General features: G+C 39.7%; 1 protein-coding gene across 1 annotated transcript; it reads right to left on the bottom strand.

Annotated features, from left to right (window-relative positions):
* Positions 1-4: 4 nt before the first annotated feature.
* Positions 5-27,133, bottom strand: LOC145493782 (multidrug resistance-associated protein 1-like). Its single transcript, XM_081473246.1, has 28 exons — positions 25,129-27,133; positions 23,150-23,460; positions 22,347-22,455; positions 22,203-22,264; positions 21,549-21,680; positions 20,284-20,538; positions 19,451-19,628; positions 18,620-18,874; positions 17,710-17,775; positions 17,388-17,525; positions 16,380-16,520; positions 16,035-16,122; positions 14,781-14,853; positions 14,420-14,546; positions 13,694-13,870; positions 13,015-13,182; positions 12,836-12,919; positions 11,451-11,541; positions 9,467-9,723; positions 6,964-7,476; positions 6,239-6,438; positions 5,486-5,612; positions 4,823-4,924; positions 4,044-4,190; positions 3,524-3,682; positions 2,696-2,862; positions 2,077-2,271; positions 5-1,880 (listed from the first exon to the last, which is right to left on the bottom strand). Exons 2-28 carry the CDS (start codon positions 23,413-23,415, stop codon positions 1,772-1,774), a joined length of 4,386 nt encoding a protein of 1,461 aa, XP_081329372.1. The 5' UTR covers positions 23,416-23,460; positions 25,129-27,133; the 3' UTR covers positions 5-1,771.
* Positions 27,134-27,336: the final 203 nt, after the last annotated feature.

The raw sequence follows: 27,336 nt of genomic DNA, 5'->3' as shown, positions 1-27,336 counted from the left end.
TGTCGTTGGATTTACAAGACACCGTCCTAATAACTTGTTAAGTGCATTTTTTCGCTTGATTCTAAGTATTTCCCCTTCAGTGTAGTCTGTTTTGACCTGCAACATCGAGGATCCAAAATAAAAATCATGTACAGTTCGTTGCTCAAATGTACCTCTACTTTGCCTAGTAATGCGCGCGATAATTGATTTGTACATGTACCTTGTGTCTTCCGAATGGACTCCCAAAGGCCTCATACACAATGAACAGGCCAAAACAATGGCTTGCACCTTTTTCATGCAAACTTGCTATGCTTGTGTTAGTATTACTTGCAGGTCGTAAGTAACTTCAACTAGTTGTTTGGGCTTTCTCAATTATCCACAGCTTTCAATATAAAAAAATAGAAATATAATATAAATAGAAATAATATATAAAAAAGTTCATCCCATTTGTCACGTGAAAGAGCGCAGAAGAAAAACAAATCAATTCAGTACAAATTTGGCTCCGTGATTTTTTTTTTATTATTACACTGTAGAAACAATAGTCTTGGCCTATTGAGTAAATAACCCTAACAGTGTTTAGTGCTTATACCTTATAAGTGCTATAATATGTTCCCCCGCGTTTCTAACTAAACTATACAAAACTTCACAATTCTTTTTCTAGGCTACAATTAGTATTAAGAACTTAGGTGTACCGATATAAAATAAAGTAACTGTCATAAGGAAATGACATTAAATACTTTAAAAACTCTTGCAGGTAAAAAGTGTGTTGTATTTATTTTAGCTGTGCAAAGTGAGTTTTACTGTTTAAAATGTTCGTGCTAAGTTATCTTGCAAGTGCTATAGTACGTTTCTCCGGTAATTTTAACCAAACTATACAACCTTTCACTATTTCCCCTAGACTGCAATAGTTATTTTATCATACCAATTAAATACGACATGAACCGATATGAATAACTTGTTCAAAATGATATCATACTTCACAGTCTTGGATAGGTAACAAACGAGTGTATGATAGAACATGCAAGTGAACTGGGACAAACCGACCTACTGAGCCGGTACTTACTCCGGTACCGTTGCATGATTAGCGACTTTGGTATTGTCACATCCCCCCAAAGGACCCCAAACTACCCCTCCCTTCTTCCATTCTCGGAGGAAAGCTGGTCCATTACAGGTACCCCCTCCCCCCACACGTGCGTCCTCAGAACATTTTACGAGGTTGCCCTTGGGCTAAAAGATCGCTAGTACCCAACTATACTCCTGGGTGTCGAGGGGCACCATACGAGTAGTTTCTCTTGTCCAAAAACATCAAGAAGTTACCCCAAGCATGCTCAAATACGAACAGTCGCTTCGCCTCCCTCGTATGTACGTAGACTATGAACTACTTGGATTGGCCAAATGGCCGAGTTATGATCGACCTTGCTTGTAAGTAGATCTAGCAGTATAGAAATCAATCATCCTCTTCTTGAAACAAAGCAACTTCTCGACGAGTTTTGGGCTTAAATGACAAAGGTTTCCTCGATGTTTACTCAACGGTTGACATTTCAGGATAAAGGGTAATTGGGATCAGTTTGCTAAACTTGCTGAAAGTGCTCTACTGATAAAATCAAGAGATGTACTGTGATAGAATCAGATACTAAAGAAAAACCAAATGTGTTGTTTCGATTTCTAACTAGCCTATTATTGCAGTATTTGCGGGCACCCTAATTGCATCCCTAATTGGTTTCAGTTCAAACCTAGTACTAAAACAGCCCTAATATAATAATACAGGAATAGATGGATCAAAATAAAAGAATTAAGCTAATCCAGCGTCTTGAGCCATGCTGTAGAATATCCCTCGCTGAGCCAACAGGTTTTCAGGACTGTCGAACTCCACCACGAAACCTTTGTCCAAAACCATGATCCTAAAAAAATGACCAAGTCAACACTACATCAGGAAAGCTTTGCTTATGACACCAAGCCAAGGACATAGAACACGCGCTCTCCAAAATTGGCGTAAGCTTCATTCCACTTGTACCAGTTAACAAAATAAACAACCAACAAAAACAAACAACACACACGCAAAAATGTTGAACTGTCGAGGTCAGTTCAAATACAAACCTGGTATAGTCCATGATGGTGTTGAGCCTATGCGCAATGGTGAACACTGTGCGGTCAGAGAACTCACGACGAATTGTCTGTTGAATGAGTTCATCAGTTTCCAGGTCCACCGCGGCCGTGGCTTCATCGAGAACCAGGACCTTACTTTTACGGAGCAGCGCACGTGCTAAACACACCAACTGCCGCTGACCAACACTGTGGAGGGGAAGTAAAACGATAGTATGGTATTTAACACGCTTTGGTGTTCAGCCAGTCTGATCAAAATCAATGAATTCTATCATTTTTCGCAGTAATGCCCATCGACTGCTTCGTTTTCTGTGCATTCATAGAATGGGAAGCTAAAACTCCAACTCTGAAATTCGCGAAAATGGACGAGTCGAATTTCGCGAGAAGTAAAAAAATTCGTGGTTTGTAGACACAATCGTGTTTAAAGGAACTACATTTGGCCATAATTCTCCAAATGCTGATCAAAAAAAAAGAAAAAAAGAAAAAAATCGGGTAATCTTAGAGTAGGCGTTAAAGATATTAAAGCGCCATTTTACAATGGCATTTCAAACTGAGGAAAAAAAGAAAAACAATAGCAATAACAAAAAACCATAGCGTTTTAGGTTAAACGTACCTAAGGTTCCCTCCTTCTTCGCTAATAGGATACAGAAGTCCTTCTTCTAAACCTGACACGAAGTTCTTCAAATGACTCAATTCGAGGATTTTCCACAGTTCTTCATCCGTGTGGCTTTCAAAAGGATCAAGGTTGAGACGGAGATTGCCGCTGAATATTACTGGATCCTACGAAAACAAGCACATGAAAACTAAATATAACTGCTGCAAGACCCTCTTAAGACAGTTATGACAGAAATTAACTCGAAATACGAGTCCAGGTTTCTTGCTTACCTAGAGATGTGATTTGTGCTTTCGGTCGGTGAGGGGAGGAATCAAAGAGTTGTGGAATAAGAAGAATAGAGGAAAGCTTCGTGCGGTGAAGTTGTGAACACAGTCCAACATCTCAATATTAGTGTCGGTGCTTTATAAACTCTCTCTCTTCATACGAAATAGAAGAGAATACGTAAACACGAATCCACGTGCTTGCTAATCAGTTGAAATTACTTCGTAACAATAAGTGCATTACTTTGTGATACAAAGTCATGATAACGACACTTACGTCAGATAAACTTAGTTACTACTGGAGAGGCAGTTTAGCGATATCAACACCATCAAAAACTATTACCCCTTGGGCTCTCGAACAAATACAGGACACGGCTAACATGAAGTAAAAGAGCTATCTACGCCATAAGTTCCTCATATTTTCTGTGATTAATAAACTAGCTGTGTATGAGTCAAGACTACAGGCGAGAGCGAGCAACCAAATTAAAACCATAAACAAAAACAAAAAGAAAGTTCAGCTTTGGCTATACTGGCTATACGCACCTATGTACGTTTTCTCTCCTACCTGAGGGATGATTGTGAGCCGTGATCGCAGATCCTGAAGTCCAATCTTAGCGATATCAACACCATCGACCATGATTCGTCCACCAGCTCTCTCAAGAATACGGAACAAAGCTAAGGTGAGCGTTGACTTGCCAGCTCCTGTGCGACCCACAATACCAATCTAAATCAAAACGACAGTACAACAAATAAAAACAGTTACAAGATGAAATATTATCGGCCCTTGAGTTCGCTTTCAAATGAATTTCAACGCAAAATAACCGGACTAAAATCTCCTCAGTAATAGACTGTTACTCTGGAGGCCGGAAGGCTGGATACACATGCAACGAAAAGCGTGGGAAAAGAAGTGCGAGCGAATCGCAATTGGCTTTGGATTCACTTCTGACTGGATGAAAAAGTGGCGCGAGTTATTTTTAAGCCAATCATGAAGCATGGTTGATATGCAAAACAAGTTACTTTTCGACACTGACGAAAAGAAACCGCTCTCAAAGGCATAAGAAATCAATTAGTCTATTGTTGAGCACCTTTTCTCCTGGTTTAATATCACAGTTGATCTGTTTCAGTACAAGTGGCAACCCTTCTCTGTATTTCAAGTCGAAATCTTCTATCACAATGTTCCCTGCATCAGGCCACTCATCTGGGGGGCGATTATCTGGAATAATCCACTCAGCCTTGAAGGAAATAGAAAAGAAACTGAATGTAAGTTAAGTAAGTTAGCTTAGATTCACATCTTCATAACTTTAAACTGTCTATCACGGCGTTGCCAACAAACTAATAACAACGACAATAACAACAGCAGAACAGAAAAACAACATCAAAATCAACAACAACAAACAAACAAACATAACTGCAGGGAATAGTGGAATAGTACGTGATAACGGACAGTAACCCTAAAAATAGAGTGAAAGTCAGATGATACGAGATTGTGATTAGCACTTAAAGGGACACTGCCGATAGTTGAGTTGCATTACTGATGGTTGGTTGGAAGATACACTCCTTCATAACACTTCATGGAACAGAGCTTTGCATAACCATAAATAAAGGGCTAGACAGAGCACCGACGTAACTACATAAAGTTACTGTTACAGCTGTATGCTAAATTACCGTACAAAAAAGCACCGCCTTGGAATTAACGCCACACCCCCAAAGAGCAACGTAGCGCTAATTCAAAACACTTGAGCACTGAAGCAGCATTTTAGAAGCAGCTACACATCTATCGAACTCCGATTTAGAAATTTAATTGGAGTTTTGTTATTTCTCGTAGGCTACACTGCAGAGGAATTCGCTATAAGTTTTATTTTACCTCAGTGGGCGCTTCGGAATATTCCTTCACTCGTTCCACTGATACAATGTTTGTCTCCAGCTCGCTACTCATCCTTACCATCCAGTTCAGAGTGTTGGTGATCTTAAAATGAAAACAAATTAAAATTAAGGGCGCGGCTTTTTTAAATCTCTAGAACTAAGGTCTAAAGCCCCGTCCAAACAGGAAACGTTTGGTGATCAAACATTGTTTGTTAACTAAACATGTTGGCGTTGCACTAAATGACCAAATGGTATCACACATGTTTGAACAAACAAAATGCTGTACAATTTTTGATCAAATGTTTGATTTATTAATGATGCTTTTGAAATACATAAGCCAGTAAAATGTAACAATATAATTTCCCAACGTTTCGGCGACCTCATGACGCCATTATCAAGGAATGAATAAATTCCGTTATATCCACATGCAAGTCTGTTGTTGGAACAGAAACAAATCCACAATGCAGGAACGTTAAACCCGAGTGCTTCATTCACGTGAAAAAAAAAAAAAAAACAGTTCTAAAATTGTCTTTAAAATGTGAACCACAAGTTTGCTCGTTACATCTGGTGATTAAAATATTTTACTTCTTTAACTTCAGCTCCACAGTATCATTCATTACACAAAGCAATTTACGCTATTTGCGATGCCAAGGAGAACACAAACCTGCAAGGCGTAGCTGATTGACAATCCTACCAGACCACTCTCTATGGACTCACGGCTTATTACAGCGAATAACGCGGCAAAAAGAATAATAAGGTTGCCAACAAACTCCAAACGAAGAGCAAGCCACCTGTGGAAACAAAATAAACTTATGCAACTGCCTATACATGCAGATATTGACGCAGCGTCCTCACTACGCCGGAGAAATTTGAAACCGCAGCTTTATTTCTACGGTTGGCCCTACCGTCCACACTAATCGAAAACGGAGCTTTTCGAAAACGCTCTTCAAACAGGAGGAATTTGAAAACGCCGTCTTTTTGTTTTCGCGTGGACGAAAAAGCTTTTCGAAAACGATGGCGTCACGATAATCATATGATTTTACTGACGAATTTACCGCAAGCACAAATCCAAAATGATCGGTGATTAGTGCGTTTTCAAATTCCTCTGGTGTAGCGTAGACGGCGTTTTCAGCGAGAAATCTACGTTTTCATATTCTGCCTACGTTGCGTGGACCGGGCCTGAAACGACTTGCCTCAAAGATTTTCCACTTAATCTCAATGTTTCTATGTTCAGTTAATGATTTATTTTACATGCATTTTCAGCGTTTTGAAATTTGTTTAAACTTTCAAACTTCATGCAAAAAAAATCAGTAGTTAACTACACTTGGCCTCGTCATTACCTAGTACTCAAAATAGCAAAAATAAAGTCACATTTGACGAAAGTTTCTGTCAGACCGAGCAAAACGTGTTTACGCACCTGTTAGCTGAGGTTCCCGGATAAAATGCCACGTGATTTTCGTCAACCCTGTAGTAATTGTCCCGGATTAAGCGTTGTTGCTGTCCAAATGCCCGTATGGTGCTCGCACCGTTGATTGTCTCAAAGAAGTTGTTGAAGATTGGCGATCGACTCACTGACTCGATTCTCTTCAGCTGTCTAGAAGTTGCTACGTATACTCTCTGTAAATTGAAAGATAAACCGTAAGTTTTCGAAATCCCTTTACTTTTTATACAAAGATGACCAAATGATTTTCAGCCATGCCATTCATTCTTGAGGAGATTGAAAGCTTGAAATAAAAGCTACTGAATACTGCGTTCCCGAGGTACCGTTTGTAATGAGGTAGATAAAATCTAGCGTGTGCTTATTCAAATAGACATAGCAATTTTTCTTGGAATTTTCTGCCCAAGGGGGAAAGTCCCAATGTGGTCAACCCTAAATAAAGCACCAACCCGTGAGACAAGGCCTCGGGCCCGTTTCCCGAAGGTCCCGAAAAGGTTTTTGAAACCGAAAAGCCGTAGCAAAATCTCAAACCTTTTAACTACAGAGCTGTTTTATTCATATATTCTTAATACGAACAGAGGTTTCCTTCATACAAGAAGTTTCAGGCGTATACACCTCTCCGTCTTTAAATACCTATTAACTAAAAATGGCTTTCCAGGCCCGAAAAGGTCGCAGTAATTTTGGTTTATAATGTTTCACTTTACCTGAACAAAAAGGTAGAAGAGGCCAAGAGGCAGAATCACTGCCAGGAAAATGGGAGTTGCGAAACTGATCGCAACGATGGTACCAAGAACGCCGCAGAACGTCCTCAAAAAATTCGCCAGCGACATGGGTACCATATCATCGATCGTGCTGATGTCTTTGGAGAAGCGGTTCACAATCCTCCCTAGGGGAGTGGTCTCAAAAAACGACATGGGCGAGTGCATGACGTTCACAAGGATACTCTGATGAAGGTAGCGTGAAGCAATCTTCGACCCCACAGCCAAGCACAAGGCTGATATGAGCACACTAAGAGCCTGCAGGAAGCCAAGACCACCGTAGACTCCTAAGTACATGTCACGCTCATCGTCTGACGTGACATTGGCGGAGCTCCAGCGCGCCAACCAGATTCCTGAAGCCACCGAGGCTATTTCTGCGACGACAATGAACAGAACAATGCCGATAGCCAGGTAGACTCTAACCGACTTGGCGTAAGCCCAGAATACTGCAAACTTCACCTGTGAATGATTAATGAAAGAGGACTAACATCAAGACTCTTCTTAAGCTACGTAACAACATTAAGGCAATTACGACGCCATCATATGGAACAACCATGAAATAACAATCGCAACTAAACCAATTTTTTTGAGTCATGGCACAAGGCGGGTTTTACAAAAGTTAAACACCTCTTAAACCCTAATAGCGGAAAATTTCTAATGTATGAAGAATTTGTCAACCTTTTCAAAGTTAAATCTAGTTTCACTCTATACTATGGCCTTCTCAGTGCAATTAAAAATAAATGGCAAATTTCGCCTACTGGTAGACAGAGGCAAGCACGGAAACAGAACTGGTACGACAATGAAGAAAATCTTTCCAGCGCTGCATTGCTCTGCACAAAATAATTGTTGAGAACAAATTTCAACCACCTACCAATGAAAACCGAACTAGTAATAACGGAGTGGAGCCCTCTGAAATCCAAAAATTACATAAATGGCCTTTTTCCGTTACGAAATATACAAAGTTAATGTTTCAATTCAAGATAAACCACAATATCATCTACACTAAATACAAACTTAAAAGAGCCAACATAATAGCTGATGATTTATACTATCTATGTAAAAGTGAACAGCATACAATCCAGCATATGTTTTTAAAGTGCTCCCATGTAGCTTTATTTTGGAATGAATTTTTTGACTGGTGGTCGCGAGTCACTAGTGAAAACATTCAGTTACCAGACTCAACAATTTTATATGGACCTAAAAACCCACTCAAGCACCATCAACCCCTAAGCTTGGCTTTGCTGGTGGCAAAATACTTCATTTATAAATGTAGCCTAAATGAACAATCTTTACTCTTGTCGCTGGTTAGATACAACTTCGAGAAAACATGATGACTGAAAGATACATTGCAATAAAAAACAAAATTGCCAAGCTCTTTAATGTGAAATGGAAATGCTTTATATTAAAAGATTTTGTTCCAGAAATTTTGCCACCACCAACTCAATAGGACGAATTAATTTACTTACTTTGTGAGTAGGTTGAGGACATAACAAACACTTCTGTTCCAGCAATAATTAGAATTTACACCGCTAACTATAAATCAATCTGGAGTTTCTTTTAACCACGAGGTCATTTTCCTAGGCAAATACAAGGTTTTCCTGGAGAAAGAGATGGTTGTTTTCGCAGGACTGTACATTTTCCGGAGTAGCCCTTTTTATCTCACTTCAAGTTGTTTAGTTTAAGGAGAGAAAAAAATGACAATTTCCGGGGTGGAGCCTACAGTTCAGTGCCCTACAGAGTCATAGAACTACCAAGAAGAAAGCGAGATTTAGACAATACACGTCCAGTGCATGGCATGGTCAAAAAGTTGACACTGCGAGTGGCGGAGTAGGGGTTACCCCACCCCCACACAGTCAGTCACAGTCAGCCACGTGATATGTAGAAACTGGTCGACCACGAGGTCGAGAGACGGTAGAGAAAATAAAACGGTTGGGCAAGTCTCTGTTTTGACCTTGTCTAATTCGTTTGAGAACGAGGGCCAACAGCAGCGCCCGCGCTTGCAGAAGCCCACAATCTTTGGAGCTCAGAGTCAGAATTCAGCCTGTTCTACATTTAAAGCGTAACAGCTCCAACGGTTTCTTCGTCTTGTAATCTTGCTCCAGTGAGGGATTTCAGGATTTCGTGAAAGAGGGACTACTCGTAGTCTAGCTAAGCATCGCCACAACATAGATACCCCAGGGACAAAGTACAAACATCTCTCATTCGTCCATATTTCCTTCTAAGGAACTCCCTCAGCGGAAGCGCGTATCTCTTAGAACACCCTAGGTAGGTTTTTATAACTTTCAAGTCGTTTCGGCAGAAGAAACCTTACCTTTGTTAATAAAGGGAAATTACACTGAGGAAACCATGTTTACCTAGGATGGCGTAACCAGGGCTATCTCATCTGAAGAGTTACACTACGACTGCCTCAGAACCAACAAACATTGAAGTTGTAAGCTTACAAACGTACCCGACCAGTTTCAGATTTCTCCTCTTCAATAATCTTGTCCTCGTGTTGTTCATCTGGTCTGGTAAATTGACAGTCAAGGTCAGCGGTGTCGATAGTGACAACAGACAGGCTGTCTGCTCGCTTTCTCCGGAATGGCTGTCCATCCATCAGACTGTCTCTCCTCTCCAGGCGACTGTTGCTGCGTTGAAAGCTGAGGTCGATCCCATCTGTGTTCTCTGGGACATCCCTCAACACAGATTCAGTTCTTGGTGTCGGCTCTGTTGAAAGGTAAGTCAATCAATCGATCGATCAATGGATCAATGGATGAGAAATCAGCCAATGAGTTAGTCAGCCTATCACTCCTTCAATCAAACACGCAGTCACCGAACCACTCGTTCCTTCCTTCCTCCCTTCGTTCGTTCGTTCGTTCGTTCGTTCGTTCGTTCGTTTGTTCGTTAGTCGTTCGTCGTTTGTTCGTAGTTCGTTCGTTCGTTCGTTCGTTCGTCGTTCATTCGTACGTTCCTTCATTCCATCGTTCTTTTTTTCACTCCTTGGCTCGTTCCTTCTTTCCTTCTTTCATTCATTCTTTCTTTCCTTCCGGCTTTGTTCGTTCCTTCCTTCGTTCGTGCTGGACTCGGACGAGCGAAAATTCGCTCAATTCAGTCAACTTCAATTCAATCAAGGTATCAACATTTCGCCCTTCTTCCAGATTAACTCTGAACCAACTCTACTAAGGCCCTTTTATGGCTTCACCAAAGGTCTAAGGGCGAAACGGCTTAAGGTGGCTCAAAACAGTTTTCTGTTTCTTTTCTGTTTCTTTTCTTTTCTTTTCTTTTCTTTTTTTTTTTTGACACTTTTAGAACTAGGCGCGATTTTTCAGGCTTGGAACTGCACTGTTTTGAATGGCTGTGATATTTTTTTAAGGTGACTCTCCACTGTACCTTTCGTTGTGTTTAGGTCATACATTAAGGTTGCACTGTTCTGTTGCATAGCAACAAACTTGACCCACTTTTTGCCATCAATTTCATCTATCTTAAAAACTAAGCTGATGACCCCATATTTTTTTTTATAAATTAAAAATCTTTTTATTACACACAGAAGAAGAAACAGGGAGAATTAGAAAAAATTCTGCGAAGTAGATTTTGCTTAAATTTAAAAAAATGGAAATTTCAAGATTGGAAAAATTCCACTCCACAGTTTTTTTTTTTTAATTTCGCACATGCATTCCGCTTTTGCTGTTGAGTATTTTTTTTGCGTTAAAAAAGTAGGGTCACCGGATCAGTTTTTGAGATATTAGCTTCGTGGATAAGTAGTTTTTAAGCGCGCGTTCTACGAGCAAAATGAAATCTCGACTTAGCAAGATCGCACTTTGCGCACGCGTGAAGGCAGTCCGCTTCTCAGTAAAGCCCACAATTCCACGCGAATAAACGCGAATACCCGCGAATAGTGTCCTCTTTCTGCTGTTGTCGTTAGCAGCATAAGCGGTAGAAGAAGAGTACAATAAATATCCGAAGGTGAGACTGGCCTAGTAAAAAGAACGAAGAAAAACTGAAGAGTAACTTTTTCCTGCTGTTTTTTAAATTGATCGCCGGCGCGATCGATCGCAACATCAATCACAATTTTTGTTTACGTTCCAGCACAGCGGTTTAAAAGAATATTTTTTCATTTCCAATTGCTTGAAGGATGGATGTTTTTGAAGATAAAAATAAGCGATATCGTAAACAGCTCACTAAATTAGGTGGAAACAAAGTTTTACGAAGCAGGCCTCGGGCCGCCATGTTTGTTGTGAGTTTTGCAAACTTTAAATCTCGCGCGCTTTCTCGCGAACCCTAGGGTGATCGCGTGATGCCTGGCGCTGACGTGCGCGTTAGAGCCCAGGCTTCTGACGGAAATATTACTGTTTTGAGCCACCTTAACTTCATGTCTGAAGCATGTGTAGCTGATGGACCTGTAGCAACAAGTTAAATACAGTATCAAATCACTAATAGCAATGACAACCACAAACCATTCTCCTCGGCATTCTGCTCAGAAGCAAATGTCTTCAAGAACTCAGAAAATGCTCCCTCATTTTGAAGAAGTTCCGTGTATGTCCCAACCTGATCAACAGCAACGACAAATAAAACACATTATAATCCATTAAAAATTTTCGCTCGCGCGATTGGCCTAAACGGTTCACGTGACTGAACATGCCCCAGCTAAAACTGGAGAATATCTGAGTGATATTCCCCAATTTTCAAAACTGCGCGTGTTGCGGGAAAAAAGAACGATAATAAACACGATAGCCTCCAAGTAGCGTGAAAATATGCTCGGATATTTGTCTTTGGACAGTTTTGGTTCCTCGAAGCTCACAGTTAAATTACGCTCTCGGAAAACTGTTCCCTTCTCGGAACAGATAATGTCCGCGGACAAATATCCGAGCTTAACATCCATCAGGTATTTACGCTCGCGCGCGATTGGTCTAAACGCGTCACGTGACCGAATACTCCCCAGCTAAAACTGGGGAATATCTGAGAATTTTCGAAACTGCGCGTGTTGCGAAAAATATTTGAAGGATAATAAACGCAATAGCCTCCATTTGACTTTGAAAATATGCTCGGATATTTGTCCTCGGACATTATCTGTTCCTCGAAGCTCACAATTTTCCTCGAGCTTCGCTCTCGGAAAACTGTTCGCTTCTTGGAACAGATAATGTCCGCGGACAAATATCCGAGCAGATTTTCGCGCCAAATGGAGGCTATTGTTTATTTATAGCAATGGAACTCTGCCTTACGGCCACGCCGTTAATACGGAAAGCTCATTGTTACCCGAGCTTTACTCTGGCTCGAACAAAAGATTAGTCAATCATTTTCTCTCTCTCTCTCTCTCTCTCTCTCTTTTTTTTTCTTTTTCTTTTTTTTAATAAACCCTTCAATTAGGGGTCTGATTAACGTTTTCAGGAGGAAGGCAATTGGTTTTCACAGATTGACAAAAACGTTTCGACCTGAATTTCTTTATAAGAAGAGTCTTCCTTCACACCAGGCAGGCAAAGTCGTTCTCACAGCCGGTCAATTTGCCAAATGCCTGGTCCCTAATGAGATCTCTGTCTTTGTTTAATCAGTCAAACCTTGAGAGAGGAAACCAATGAAGCTAAAACGTTGAAAATGCTTTAAAATGACCTAAACCTCCCCAGTTTCAAAAGAAATACACAAATGACGCGAGGAAAAGCGTTTTTACTGTGCTCGTTTTTCCATGTTTCTTGCTGCTTTTTTCTTTCGTAATATTCCCATACGAACTATTCTATTTAACCTAACGTTGTTTGCAATGTCGTATAACAAAGCTGACCGTAAGAGCTTGGGAGTCCTGCGGTGCAGCATCATAAACAGTGTATACTCACAGCTCACACTAACATACCTCTGATATTCTACCATCTTGCAGAACAATGATTTGGTCCACTTGAGGAAGGAATCCAACCCCATGGGTAACAAAAATGCGAGTCTGAGGAAAAAGGTTGTAACCCAAGTTAAGATGAAGTAGGTAAAGAAAAAGGAAAATATTCTAAACGGGACGACAAACAGTTTGTAAGGTGATACCTTCTTCCTCAGTTTTCCTCGTGGTCCTATGACTTTATCAAAGATGTGTTTTCCTACATGTGAGTCCACAGCACTGAGTGGATCATCCAACAAGTACACATCAGCGTCAAAATACATTGCTCGAGCCAGACTGATGCGCTGTTTTTGACCTCCGCTCAGGTTTATACCCTATATATCGCAAATAGACCAGTTAGAGAAAATGATATCAAGCAATTGCCCACCTAGGACCCATTTTTAGTCGGTTCATTGGTTTGTTTGTTTGTTCGTTCGTCGGTTTCACCTCCGCTCAAGGTTATACCCTAGATACAGTAAACAGACTAGTTAGAAACATTGGTGTCAAGCGATTACGGTTTGTTCGTTGTTGGTTAGCTGGTTCGTCGGTTTCTTTGTTTGATTGTTGGTTGGTTCGTCTGTTTGTTCCTTGGTTGGTCGGTTCGTCAGTTTGTTCGTTGGTTTGTCGGTTCGTCGATTTTTTGTCCATTGGTTAGTCGATTTGTTGCTCGCTAATTCGTCGGTTCTTCAGTTCCTTGCCTCACTAGTTCGTCAGCTTTCAGTTCGTTGTTTTCTTACCTGCTTAACTTGTCGGTGCACTTGCTCTCGTTTGTTAGTTTCTCTTAGAGATGGATTTTTTTCCTCAAAATAATTGCCAGAGTCAGTTACTTTTAATTCAGCTTCGTACCTTTTCTCCGATCTCTGTCATATCTCCTCCTGGTAAAATATCCAAGTCAGTCCTCAAAGCGCAACTACTGATTGTTCTGCAGTACCGCTTAGGATCGAAACTCCTTCCAAACAGAATGTTATCCCTTAGAGTAGCATTTTGAATCCAGGCTTGCTGCGGAACATACGCTACGGAACCCTGATAAGAAAAGGGAGTGAAAAATCATCTACTGTCGTCTCCCAGTTAGGGGTATGAGTAGGTTTTTTTTTTTTTTTTCTTAATAATGGTTTTGCGTTTTTGTGCAGAGCTGATTACGGAACATGGTTTCCTCAGGACTGCAACAAAACTGAGAAAACTTAAAGTTACAGTCAAACCTCGTGAATAAGGACAACGCGAGGCCCCTTATAAACGAACAATAAAATTTATGACCTATAGGAGCAAATAATGTTCATCTGAAAAGCAAGGTTCAGCAGCATTCAAACGGCCAATCAGTCGCTGCTCAAAAGGTTGAAAAGCGCGGAAAACGCCTTTGATTTGTTGCTGTTTTATCTTTCATCTTATTTAACAAAAAGTGTGTCAACAGTTCACTGGTTATTCTCATTGTACGCGAACATGTCTTCCCTTGACATGATCAGGTCCTAATCTCAAAACTTGCCTATCTTATTTTTTTTTTTTCAGAACTTAATCAATGGTCACTAGGATAAAAGGGACACCAAAAGTGCAAAAAAAAAAAAAAATTACACACACCTCGACGTATACTTTTCCCGACAACTTCTCTGTCTCGCCAAGTAGAGCGGAGAGCAAGGTGGTTTTTCCACATCCAACCTGACCCACCACGGCAACGAGCGAGCCGCTCGGGATATTCATATTGACGCTGCAACGAATTACCAAGCAAAACAACTTCAATGAAGTAAACAACAAATTGAGACGCTAATAGGCGGAAAGATACCAGGGAATCTGGTTTCCGTCTTTATCGGTCTTGCACTTTATCAAGCACAGTCATCTTCCTTTCCAGTCTTTTCTTAAATCAACAGAGCTGAATAATGAAGAACAGTAAACCTGGAATAAGACTATTCTTTTTTTTTGTTTTCTGTTTTAGGTAACTTACCTTTGTAAGACAGGGCTGTCATCTTTATCCCAACTGAAAGATCCATCTTCTACGTGAATGGCTTGTGAACTGACTACAAGCCACAGAAAAGTCATGAGAATTCGAACGTTTAAACATTGAAAAAAGAAAAAGAATACCGTTGAACATTAAAGGTTAAAAATCGCCACTGGCAAGGGGTGAACCAGTTTAAAGGCGGTTAACAAGCGTGATCAAGGAGTTGAGGTCGGGTCTACCGCAGAACAACTCCAGCAAGTAGAGAGAACCTGCGACCTTCAGATTCCACGTCCGGCATGTTATGGAGTTTAAAAAAGAGCTTAATCAAACCACGACGGCAACGGCAACGAGAACGTCACCAAACAAAAAGTTTAATGAGTAGAACAATGGCTGTGCACGTGCGTTATAAATCTTGGTACATTTTTTACCGTCCTCTGCAAAACAACAACGACGGTGAAATGACCAAATTCTGCGTTGCCCCAAGAACGTGAACCAGCACGGCTAATTTTTTTCAATTTTAATTTCAAATTTGTCACTGGGTCTAAGATTCAGTTTCATGATAGTTTTAACAGTGACAAGCAATGTAAATGACTTCGAAGATCGCGAGATTCGTAAGTAAAATATAAAATATCTTTTTTAATCGACGTTGTCCCTGGCGTCACTGTCGTGGTTTCTTAAACCCCCTGCTAACGACTTAGCCACGCCACCTCCTTAGCTTGGGAATGAAGTGAGAAAAATAAAGTGAGAAAGATGATTATCTCCATGTGCACTGTTCCCATATAGAATTGAAATTTAAAGGAGTTGGTTTTTGTGGAGAAAGGAAAACTGGAGAACACAGAGAAAACTCTTTGGGGCAAGGAAGAGGACTAACAATTAGCTCAACTCTAATATGCCAGCAGGTCTGAGGCCCGTTTCTCGAAGGTCCTGAAAAGTCTTTGCACCCGGAAAGCCACAGCAAAATCTTAACCCTTATGATTACGGAGCTTTTTTTATTCACATAATATTATTTTCAATATGAAAAGCGGTTCCCTTTTTAAAAGAAGTTTCAGGTGTGTGTGTACACCTCACTGATTGTAGATTTACATATTAACTAAAAATGGCTTTTTGGGACAGAAAAGTTGCCGGGGCTCTCGAGAAACAGGCCACTGGGCTTTAAACATGGGTCACATTATTGGAAGGGGAGCACAATCACCCATGGACTGCACCATCCCTGCTGCCAAGTGATGTTGAGCAAACAACTGCAATCTGTTGGCAACTTACTGTGTTCAGGCATGGTCTTTTCAACATTGTTTGGATTCAACTCCTCCAGATTCAGGAAGTGAGAAAGTCTGTTGATGGACACCTGACCCTATAAACAATAACAACCTTGAGTGTCAAGGTAACTTGTAAACAAGCTTATGTTTGAGTCACATTAGCTAGCTTTCCTGATTCCTTCTGACTGCTTCACCACTCTCATGTGTGAACCCTAAGTGAGCCTCCTCAAAGGCTAGTGTGAAGGAGGTAGTTTGTGCCTAAACCTGGAGCACTGGACCTGGAGACCAGAATGTATACCATTAAGCCACTGCACATCGCGCTCGACAGAAGTTAATAAACATCATAACTGACCTGTATCATGCTGATGATGACATTTGGAAACATGGTTATGGGATATCTCAAGATGTTGAACAGCGACAGTGCCACAAATGCCTTGTTAGCTGTCAACTCATTTCCAGTTAGAACATAGATAGCAAATGTTGCTAGGGCAACCTGAAATAAGAATAATATCAAACGAATGTTTTGTTTAAAAAAAAAAAATCTAGAAATAAAAGAAACTAACAATAATCCTCTTATTTTATATCAAATGAAGATAATCTCGAATACATTGAACAGAATCAAAAAATTCTCAGTATTCTCAGTGGTTGCAAAGCACTAGAAGGAAATTGATTTCTGTTCTACAGCTACTGTCAAAATTGCTAATTAGTGAGCTGTTGTATGTGTCACATGCAGTTTGTAAATTCAGGTACCGTGTTTAAACTAGTAAATGATTACAAGGTCAGTTCTCTGGTGTTTGCTACCCTATGTGCCAGTAAGCATGACTGACAGTGAGTAAGTGAATTCACTTAACCATGTGCGATTTGACAACGACATTTTTAATGCCAAATATGGGCATTACAAAGTGGTGCAAAACTATGACATAATCAGGTTAACAATAACTATCATAACCGTTGCTTTGGAACAAAGTTCAAACTTGAATTTACATGCCTTTAAAGCAGTGGGATTCTGTACATATTCTGGTTTAGTCCTGGCAGGGCTGTCACTAAGGGCCACATCACGTCACACCTTTTGCGGCTGAGTATGCATAATAAGCCCTTGATACTTGCCTTTTGTTGATACACTACATGTAATTCACACACAAACTAAAAAGTTTGTTTCAGGTGTGAATATCAAAGCAACAGGTGACTCAAAACTTAATGACAGCCCTGCTTCAGGTATAATTACTGTTGGTATTTTTTTGGCTGAGTTGCTAATAATCTTGTACATGTAACATGTCATGTCTAGATATGTTCTAAGTTAGTAGGTATATACAAAAAAGACAGAATTATAGTTTTACAACTTACAGTAAGAGTACCTTACCAGGAAAGGGGCACATGTGAAGGTAAAGGCAAATGATGCATTTAAATATGCAGCATGCTTTAGTTGTCGTAATTCACGTTGACGGATTTCAGATACTTTGTCCATAAAGGATGTTTCCCAAGCATACAATTTAAGGACCTGGAAAAGAAATAATTTGCATATTTTAAGCTGAACAGAAACATATCTTTATTATTATTCTCCTCAAATAATCTGACTAGACACTAGAAGACATGTATAGCTACTAACAAGAAGTCATGAATGTATCAGTTCTCCAACTGCATTCTGTGAGAGTGATTTAAAGTACTCTTGAGATGAGCTGTACCTTAATTCCACTTAAGATTTCATTCACCATTTTAATGCGTAAGTCTTTTGCCTCCATTTGCTTCACCTAAGAGAGATTAAGGTAAGCCATGTGTTAATGACACACACTTTAATTTGGTACATGTACATCCACTGTAAACCTATACACTATAAGATACACAATCCTTCATTAACTGGATACTCCTTACTCTGTCCACAGACTGTCTTTTTTGGTATAAGTCCCGCAGGGTTGGAAGCAAACTATTCAAAAGTGAGAATGCAAGCAGCAGGGAAGATAGTTTCTGACTGCTCCGCAGTCACTCTCATCTCTGCGTTCACAGGAAATAGATAAGCCTTTGTGGACTAGATGACACATTTTATGTTTTAATTTATGGTAACTGATATTAATATAAGAGAAAAATCAATTGACAGGATACAATGTTTCACCATCAATCATCACAGTGTCATTGCCAAGTTTCAAAATGCGAAGATACATGTACAAGTGGGTGCTTAATTAGTAACTATGTTTCATTAATTTTCCATGTGCATACATGTAAATAAAGCTGACAAGCAAAAACAAAAAAAATAAAATAAAATGACAAGAAAAAGTGACTTTTACAATGTGAACTCATTACACTTATTTGCATAATGAGGTGCATTCCACCAGACCTTCTTATCCAATCTTTAATTTTAGTACATGTAAGTCAGGCATAAAATATCCAAAAGCCAAGATAAATGATTTAATGGTCCAGATGAATAGAGGACCATACCCCCTTTCATTGTGCATCTTTATTTCTGTATGCACGTACAGAATGATGTTCTAGCAACCGGAGTACATGAAGTGTGCAGCAACTAGCTTTAAAAATGGCTGCCCGTACAACCTGGACTTGTTTTGTTTCAACCTACGCTATCCATGATGTCACATATTTCACCTGCAATTTTCGAGCTATCCTGCTGACGACAAGGTTGAAGGGGATTAATAATACCAATACTCCCACGCCTGCCAGAATAGATGGACCCATTGCATCGTACAAAAAATACAAAGCAATCAGAATGGTTAGTGGCGAGGACCAGAGGACATTTGCATAGGTTGTGAGATCCATAAGACGCTGTGCATCCACCGACATCAGGTTCACCATCTCACCAGCTGTAGATTCTGTCCGTGCCCTACTGTTCAGTGCAAGTGCCTAGTAAACAAAACAAGAGACATAGATACCTTATTGGCTTACTTCACAGGTATGCATTAATTTAACTAACGTAAGGGTAGCCACACAGTCATTGTTGTCCTTCACTTGCATTGTCTGCCCCAGAACCTGGGTAATACATAAATTACTTTTTTACAGGCATCAGAGGCATGTAACATACATGTACTGTATTGTCAGTGCATTGGAATACATGTGTAATTGATTTAAGATCAGGGTCGTAGCCAAAAATATATTTATATGAGTGAGGCAATATCCATGGTTAAATTTTCTTCCTAGCCATTAAGGGTGGCTGCTTATGGTGAAAAAACAACTAAAACAAATTATAAACAAAACAAAAAATGACTGAAACAAGTGCCTTGGTTTCCTTTTTACATGTACTAGCTACAGCCCTGATAGAGCAATCCAATAAATGCCTGCTGTACTTTAGTTTGGAATCTCACTAGGCAACAGAGCACATTCCACATATTTACCTGTTTTGTACATTAAAAGAAAAAAAAAGTGCATTCACTGCATTTATTTCCTTATTATATTTTGCTCCTAGTTTTGTCACTAGCTTACCTTGGCATAAACCATTCCAATGAGAGCAGTTCTAATCCTCATTCCAAGGACAAAAACAATTTGCCAGTACTGATGGATAACAACAGACATAAAGACTGACACAAGGAACATGGAAAAACCATAAACATATCCCTTCCATGTCTCTTGACTGCTGTCTTGTGTGTAGGAAATCAACAAGCTGAAAATGACAAAATAGATGTTGGGTTACAGGAAATAAGCTGCAATTAAAACAAGATACAATATATTGTTTGTTATTACTATGACACCAACAGATATGTTAGCCAGTACTATGCTTAACAACAGGCCAGAGGACAATTGGATACAATTAACGGACATCCAGAGCACTCAGTTGTGGCAGGAGCAGTGGTCTGATGATTAGGGTGCTGGACTCATGATTAGGATCAAGTGGTCTGGGTTCAAACCCTGGTTGGAGTCACTGTGTTCTGTTCTTGAGCAACTCACTCTATTGTCAGGTGGGTACTGGTGAAGTTAATGCTGGGGTAACCCTGAAATGGACTAGCATCCTATCCAGGGGGGAAGTAGAAATACTCATAGTCACTTCATGCCACAGACAATGGACTGGGATAAGCACTGACTGGATGGTCCAGCAAGTTCAAACACAGCTGACTTTAGGTATACAGTATGTACAAATGCAGCATTTTCATTCTTTGCACCCTTGAAATACATGCAGAGGGCAAATTGTATCCAAACGTTTTGAAATGTAAGTAATCTATGGAAAGTACATTATTTTTAGTTTTCTTATTCCATTATTTTACACTAAATAATATTTATTAAAACCCAATCACATATTGCACGCTAAATTTCCTACTTACTTCATCAGTTGCGGTTGAAGAAACTGAATTACATCATATATCAGTTTAAGAAGCATTCCAATTAGGAACTGTGGCCCAAACTGATAAGCCATGGCCCGGAGTAAAGAAGCTTTCTTCTTCTTCTTCTCTTTTTTCTTGTCCTTTTTCTTTTCATCCTCCTTTGGAACAAATTCTACTTTGGTTTCATCATTTTCTTCTGCATTCAACTTTGCTGTCTCCTGTTCTTGTTGCTCTTCCAAAGGGCATCTCTTACCACTAGATGATAAGGGAACATACATGTATCACTTGTAAAACCTTTTTCATGATTACATGTATATATTATTTATCCATGCATCCTGGAAGGGGAGGGGAGTGGAGAATTATTTTAAGCACATTATTTGAGGGCAGAGTGGGGCTCAACCCATTTCAGACCTGGGGGAGGAGACATGTGTAGCTTTAAAAGCATCAAAGCAATCAACTCCAAATTTCATGACTTTTCCTGAAATTAAGCTGGAGACAATTTGATAGTACACACAGTATCATTCAACTTGATACTCCTATGGCAACCACATTTTGGCAGGCATGTTTTACAAACATTTCCTGCAGCAACTTTAATTTTCTCTTTTTCAGGTAAGATTAGCTTTCTTTTATTGATTTTCATTAATTTTAAACCTATTTTTTTAACCCGAAACCTGACCAGTCAATTGTAAGTCTCGCATGCAAACTAGACCAATAGGGCACTGCCTCCACAATGCACTACATAAATCCTCCAAGTATTATTGCCCTAGGTTTAACAATCTTCAAGTCCCAGGTGATGAAAAAAAGCCAGGTCTAAACATGGTTAATAGAGAGGGTCAGAGGTTATTTAGATTGCTAATAATTATTAGCAAACTGCCAGTAGGTTATCAGTTAACAAACTAAAATTCTTCTTGAATGCTGGAACTACAGTATATAGTTGGGTTAATTACATGTAGCATCTGAACTGCCACACAATCACAGCAATTACAAATTTGCCATTTACCAGTCTGTTCTTTAATGTCTTGGTTGTGAAGGTACAGCAGGGTTAGAGAGGGGAGCTAAAAGGGGTTGAGTAAATTTTCTCACCTCACGAAGTGTAGTCAGGTCTCATCGACAACCATGCCAAAGGGTAATTAATTTTTTTTTTTTCAGGCATAAAAATATAATTTAGAGACAAGTAAGAAAATTATTCCTCAATCTTGACAATTTTACCCTGAGGTAAAATGGAGAAAACAATGAAATTAAAACAAAGCAAACCATTGTCTTACATTGCACATCTCTCCTCCTCTATGGCCCACTTCTCCATAAACTTGGGAACAATGCTCATTGACTTGTTATTTTTGCCTAATGCCCACAAATCATCATTGACCAAAGGCCTCTTAAATCCCTGAAGAATCAACCTGTAAACAAGTAGCAAAAAAAAATCTTTGTCCATTAATTATTTATCACTCCTCAAGACTGAGTGGACAGCTGGGAGGGATAGACTAGAGCAGCAGCAGGGATATAGCTTTTAAGATTTAGGCGTATCTACATGTATTCCAGCTTAGTTTGCAGATCTAGAGTTTTGTACATTGTGCAAAGTCCTTGTATGCTAACTGTACCTGTATCATTGCTGTTCATATCTGTAAGCAAAATCACATGACTTGATGCTACCCACATCTACATGTACAACTCCCCAAGCAGTTAAATTGACTTAACCACCCAAGGTATACTAATTCTCACTCACAAGTCTTGACTTATGTACTCACACAACTGTTAATCAAACTTATTAATAATACTGTTGACCACTTAAGCTCCCAATCAATCTTACCAGCGATGATTAACAACATGCAGATCAGCAAAATTGTTTGCATGCAACGTACATAATGTAATGTAATGTTATGTAATGTAATACCCAAATGTATGTGCGCTACCAGACCTACCCGTTTAGCCACCAAAAGGTCAATTTTGAGAAGATGTTGGCCTTTTCGTCTGGACATGGGCCCTGTAGTAAGACAACTAAAACATGAGCTAAACAAGAGGATCTGAGTAAACTGCTTCATTTGCATATGTAAAAAATAACTTACCCTGTTAACAGCATCTCTTTCAGCAGGAGCCTCGGGAAAGAATTTCAGATCCACTCCTGAATTGACCAAGGCTGCTGTTAATTCACCATTATGATCGAGCTCTTCATCCCTGAAAGAAATTTTAATTAAACATGGATTTATTTAGTATTTTAAAATTGTCTTTCGTTAATACAAGTGGTGCAAGTTTCCATCCCGTCTAAAACTAAGCTTCCTAAAAATACCCTAAGATCTAATATCACATTCTTACATTGCACAGCAGATCTATAACACAACAAAGCAGTGTAAACACTTACTTTCAGGGAGTACTAGGCAATTCGATAATAAGATAGCAAACAGGACTTACATGTACATGTATTACTATAATCAGCCAATCTGAATTAAGTTGTCTGAATGACTAATATTTTAAAATTATTTTTAGAACTGGACCGAGTAAAGTGGCTTGCTCCGGACCATACCCCTTTGTACCTAGACCAGGTTACAAGGCTTAATTCACACAATGTTATCAAGACAATTGGGCTAGATCATGCCTTACTTAATAATGTAGATTTAAACATGTACATGGATGTATGTGTAATATGTACACTCTATTGCACAGGTAACACAACATTCCGCTATCAATTAGTTATTTATCAATTACAAACATTGTTCGTGAAGATAGAATTTTGCATTGTAAAAATTTCCTTTCAATATAATTATTCAATTTTTATTTAATTTATTTATCTATTCAGGACCCCACAAGTCGCAAAGCTTGAATCCTCATCGTGATTAAATAAAGGTGTTACTTACTTAATGTAAATACTCACTCTTCCATAGTCAAGTCATCTTTTAGTGGCACCACACAAGTGCTAGGAATGTAGCCCTTTTCTTCACTGCCAAGATGCTTTACATACAGCCACCAGTCAACATCCCTCCCCAGCACCTCAAATTTGTCTCCTCTTTTGACAGCTAGCTGTGCCGAAATATCAGGAGCAGTGTCTACAGCTTCTTGAGCTTGGAGGTCATCATCTTGGTTGGGATCATGTGCAGCCACTGCTATGACAAGCAGATTCTTCTTAGCCTGTTCTCCCATTGTCACAATCACAGTTCAAAGCACCACCAGTATGGTCACTCTCCCCTTGGATAAAGTGAAGTGTAACAGACGATGATGTCAATTACGGTGATCACACAAAATTAATGCCTGAACCTAACTTTCAGGGCTGTCTTTAAGTCTTGATTCACCTGTAGCCTTGATCTTCACCCTCGTAACAAACTTGTTAATATTTTAATACATGGATTGCATCAACAGCAGGCAAGCTCACCCATAACATATCAAGCACTGGTCATTAACATACCTAGGCGTAGCAGGTGTTATGGGTTACAGCCCTTATTGACAGCCCTGACTTTTAATATAAAACTTATGGCACGGGTGAAAAGAGTTACATGTACCGATGTTTGCATGGTTACACTACAGATTTTCTGATAATACATTCTCTGTTCATTGGTAAATATTACACTGCACTAGTTTATGGGTTGGTTTAAAAGAGGGAGAGACACATTAAAATGTACATGTATGTACTGCAAGCACAAGGTAGATTGTACACCATACACTAGCAGAGGTACATGTTTGTTTATTTTGCAAAGATATTTGTCAACAAATCAATTTCACAAGTCCAGATGATTTCCAGTTGTTCCGAATTTTGTTAAGTCTTACATGTACCAAACTTTGAAAGTGAAATTATCTTGCCTCTGAGCAGGGCAAAGTGTTAAAATTCACAGATCTTTCAATTAATAATTCTAGAGAAACATTAACTGACTTGTTGTGCCATTAACTGAAGGTGTTTGATTTGTCATGTGATTGACATTGCCAAATAACATGATGTTTGCTGATTGAAAGTGCAGACACATTGGCTCAAATTTCCTGGAGGTACAGTACATATGCCAAAATAATTTTGTCAGGTTATAAAGTGAATGGGTTCTTATGCAGAATGTAAACAATAACATAATATGCCTTTGGAATAGACTCGACCTTGAAAGTTATAAAAAGTCGTACTTACTATAAATAGAATGGAAATATGTTGCACATGCATGCAAGTCACATAAATCTCATTAGTAAAGAGTTTATTGCTAGTTCTTACTGCACTCTTAGGTTTAAGTGATCCAATTTATTTAATTCTCATACTAGCGGGGCTGTACAATAGCTCGAGAGATCCTGATTCAAAAGCTCACTCTACAAAATGAAGCGTGTTAAAATGATGAGTCACGATTATAAAGCTTTATAAAGGCGAGTAAACGACCTACAACTCGTGCAAATCAAATTGCAGCTGTACTAGTCGGCATCACGCGACAAAAATATTGCTCCGGAGCACAGCAGTACACAAACGATCTCGACGAAGTGTTGCACCATTAACATAAGCTAAGCTTAATTTGCAAATTAAAAAGATCTGCAAGATCTCTGCAATGGATGTACATGCAAATCCGATCAAAGCTACCCGCGGCTTTATGCCATGTTTTAGCTTATATAAGCTTAAACTAATTTTCAAGCGAACGCAACAGAAATCGCTGTCACTGATAAACTGTACTTAAAAGGTTAACAATTTTGGACTCAAGGTTAAGATTAGGGCAGTTTATTGTCGTTATTGTTGACAAAAATTGTGTTAGGATTGCCCCGCGTTAATTTTGAGTCAAGCTGGTTTCCAGCAGCGAAATTCACAACCATATATCTCGATCATTGCGGACAGACTTACAGATGATTTCTACCAAGTTGTCGTGTAGCGTGTGTTCATCTGTGTTGTGGTGTACTAACCTTTGAGCGCTCTCTAAGTGTCCAAGAACCTCTTCCAAACCCTGAGAGGAGACGAGGCGAGGACGAGGAGGGTTCTGTTTTGGAGTTCAAATCTCTGCAGGGACTGGGCTTAGTGACGTCAGAATTTTGGCGGGAAGCGGCTTTCTTTTGTTCACGGTCTGTCAGTTCGTCACGCGATCAGACCTGTACGGGTCCGCAAATGACCCCAGGGACCTGTTTCTCGAAAGCTCCCGTAAATACCGGGCCCGATAACTTACCGGGCCGGTTAACGGGAAACTTTATCGGGCCCGAAATAACGTTTCTCGAAGCACCCGTAAATTTTCCCGGTACTTCCCGGGCCCGATAAAATAGCGGGTTGTTACCAATCTCTAGCGCGCACCTCACACTCGTGCGGGAGAGAAGGAGAAACACTTGAGACTATACGTACACATTCGATTCTGATCGATTCTGTTGTCGTTGCGACTGTGATGATTTTTGAAGAACACTGCGAAGTTTAACTTCGAAGTTATCGTTGCGTCAAAGGAGAGCAACTGAGAGAGATGGTCATTTTGCATGGTCATATTATTTGAAAGTGATGATCAATTGCCTTTTGTAGCTCGATTCGAAGACTTCGATCGACAATCTCGCTCTTTTCTAGGAGTGTTGTCTTTTTCCGTAATTCATTCTAATTCAAAATGTTCACTGAGCAATCAAACAAGATCTGCGGACCGCCGAGGAAAGGGTGTGAACTTGAGAACTTGAAATTTAGCTACAAACACTTATTTCAGCAATTTATACTGATAAGAATTTCGCTTAAGTAAGTGTACGGAATATTTGGAATAAGGAAGGATCTTACTAAAATTTTTAGGCGTGATATAATCGTTTTTTCCGGCAAACATCAAGCGTAATTTTCACTGATCCCAAATCGACTGTTCTAGCATAAAGCACGCTAAGATTAATAGAAATGCGACTGAAACAATTATGTGATTGGGGAGAATAACTTTAATGTTCTTTATTCTCGTTTATCTATCGTGAGTACAGTACGCTTCTTCGTGTTCCATCTAGCTAGAAATGCTATAACCAACATTTGTCAGTATTTGTGCACCGCGCCTAATGCGACTCTTCGCGATCACTCTATTATGTTTACTTTTTGTAGAATGTCTGTTTTCTAATTTCCTTCTCCAAAAATAGTAAAAAAAAAATCTGCAATTAAAACACAGGAAACAGGTTTCGCTTGCAGTAAGATCAGGTTTGCGTGACAGGAACCCATTTTGATGTTCATACAAAGAGGCCTTTTCAAAAACGCGCGGCGAGTGATCGGCGTTTACATGACAGTGTTTATCTATTCATTAAATTTTTTTCCCGCCGTTTGTTGGTTTTGAAAAACAATAAAATAGAACTTCACAGTTATATAGCGCTTCCATGCAAACGCCTTCAAACTGGGTTTCCGGAGCCAGCGGGCAGCTTCTCACCGTGTTTCTCTCCAATTCCTCCTTTAGCTCCTCAACGAGCCACTCTATTCTTGCTCGTGAGAGCCGAAATTGTTCAATGACTTCTCAGTCAGCCATATCGGCTAGAAAGGGACGTCTTTGAAACAAAAAAGTCCGCCCCGGCCGCCATTTTGTTTGGTTTTGCAACATTTGTGACTCCCCGTTAACTTTACGGGAGGTCATGACCTCCCGTAAATTACCGGGCAAGTTACCGGGATAATTAACGGGATCGAAAATAACGGGAGCTTCGAGAAACACCCGAAATGTTTACGAGGACTTACTGGGTGACTTACCGAGCCCGATAATTTACCGCGTCTTTCGAGAAACAGGCCCCTGGATCGCAAATGATCCCGGACCGCAAATGATCCCCAAATTGAACCCCAAATGATCCCCGACCGGAAATGATCCCCATATTGAACCGCAAATGATCCCGATCAAAAAATAAGGAATGGCATGGATTTACATCAGAGGAAGGTGAGAACATGCATATACAAAAATCATGAACTAAAAAACATATTTTATCATTTTACAAAAAAATATTCCACAGTTGCTGTTTTGTTCTTCGAAGGGTACAGATCGTTGTCACTGGCACACAATAAAAAATGATAGTAAATCGAAAACCAACCAACGGAAAAAGCTAAGAAATTGTGATGTACGCTATAGGAGATAACTAAGAAAATTAACGAACGTAAAACAACATGACGTTTCGATGACTTGCCATCATTGTCAAATGAATAGA

Source organism: Orbicella franksi, chromosome 7 (genome assembly GCF_964199315.1).
Source record: "Orbicella franksi chromosome 7, jaOrbFran1.1, whole genome shotgun sequence".
In the NCBI taxonomy this organism is placed as follows: Eukaryota; Metazoa; Cnidaria; class Anthozoa; order Scleractinia; family Merulinidae; genus Orbicella; species Orbicella franksi.
This window is presented reverse-complemented; position numbering and strand designations above follow the sequence as displayed.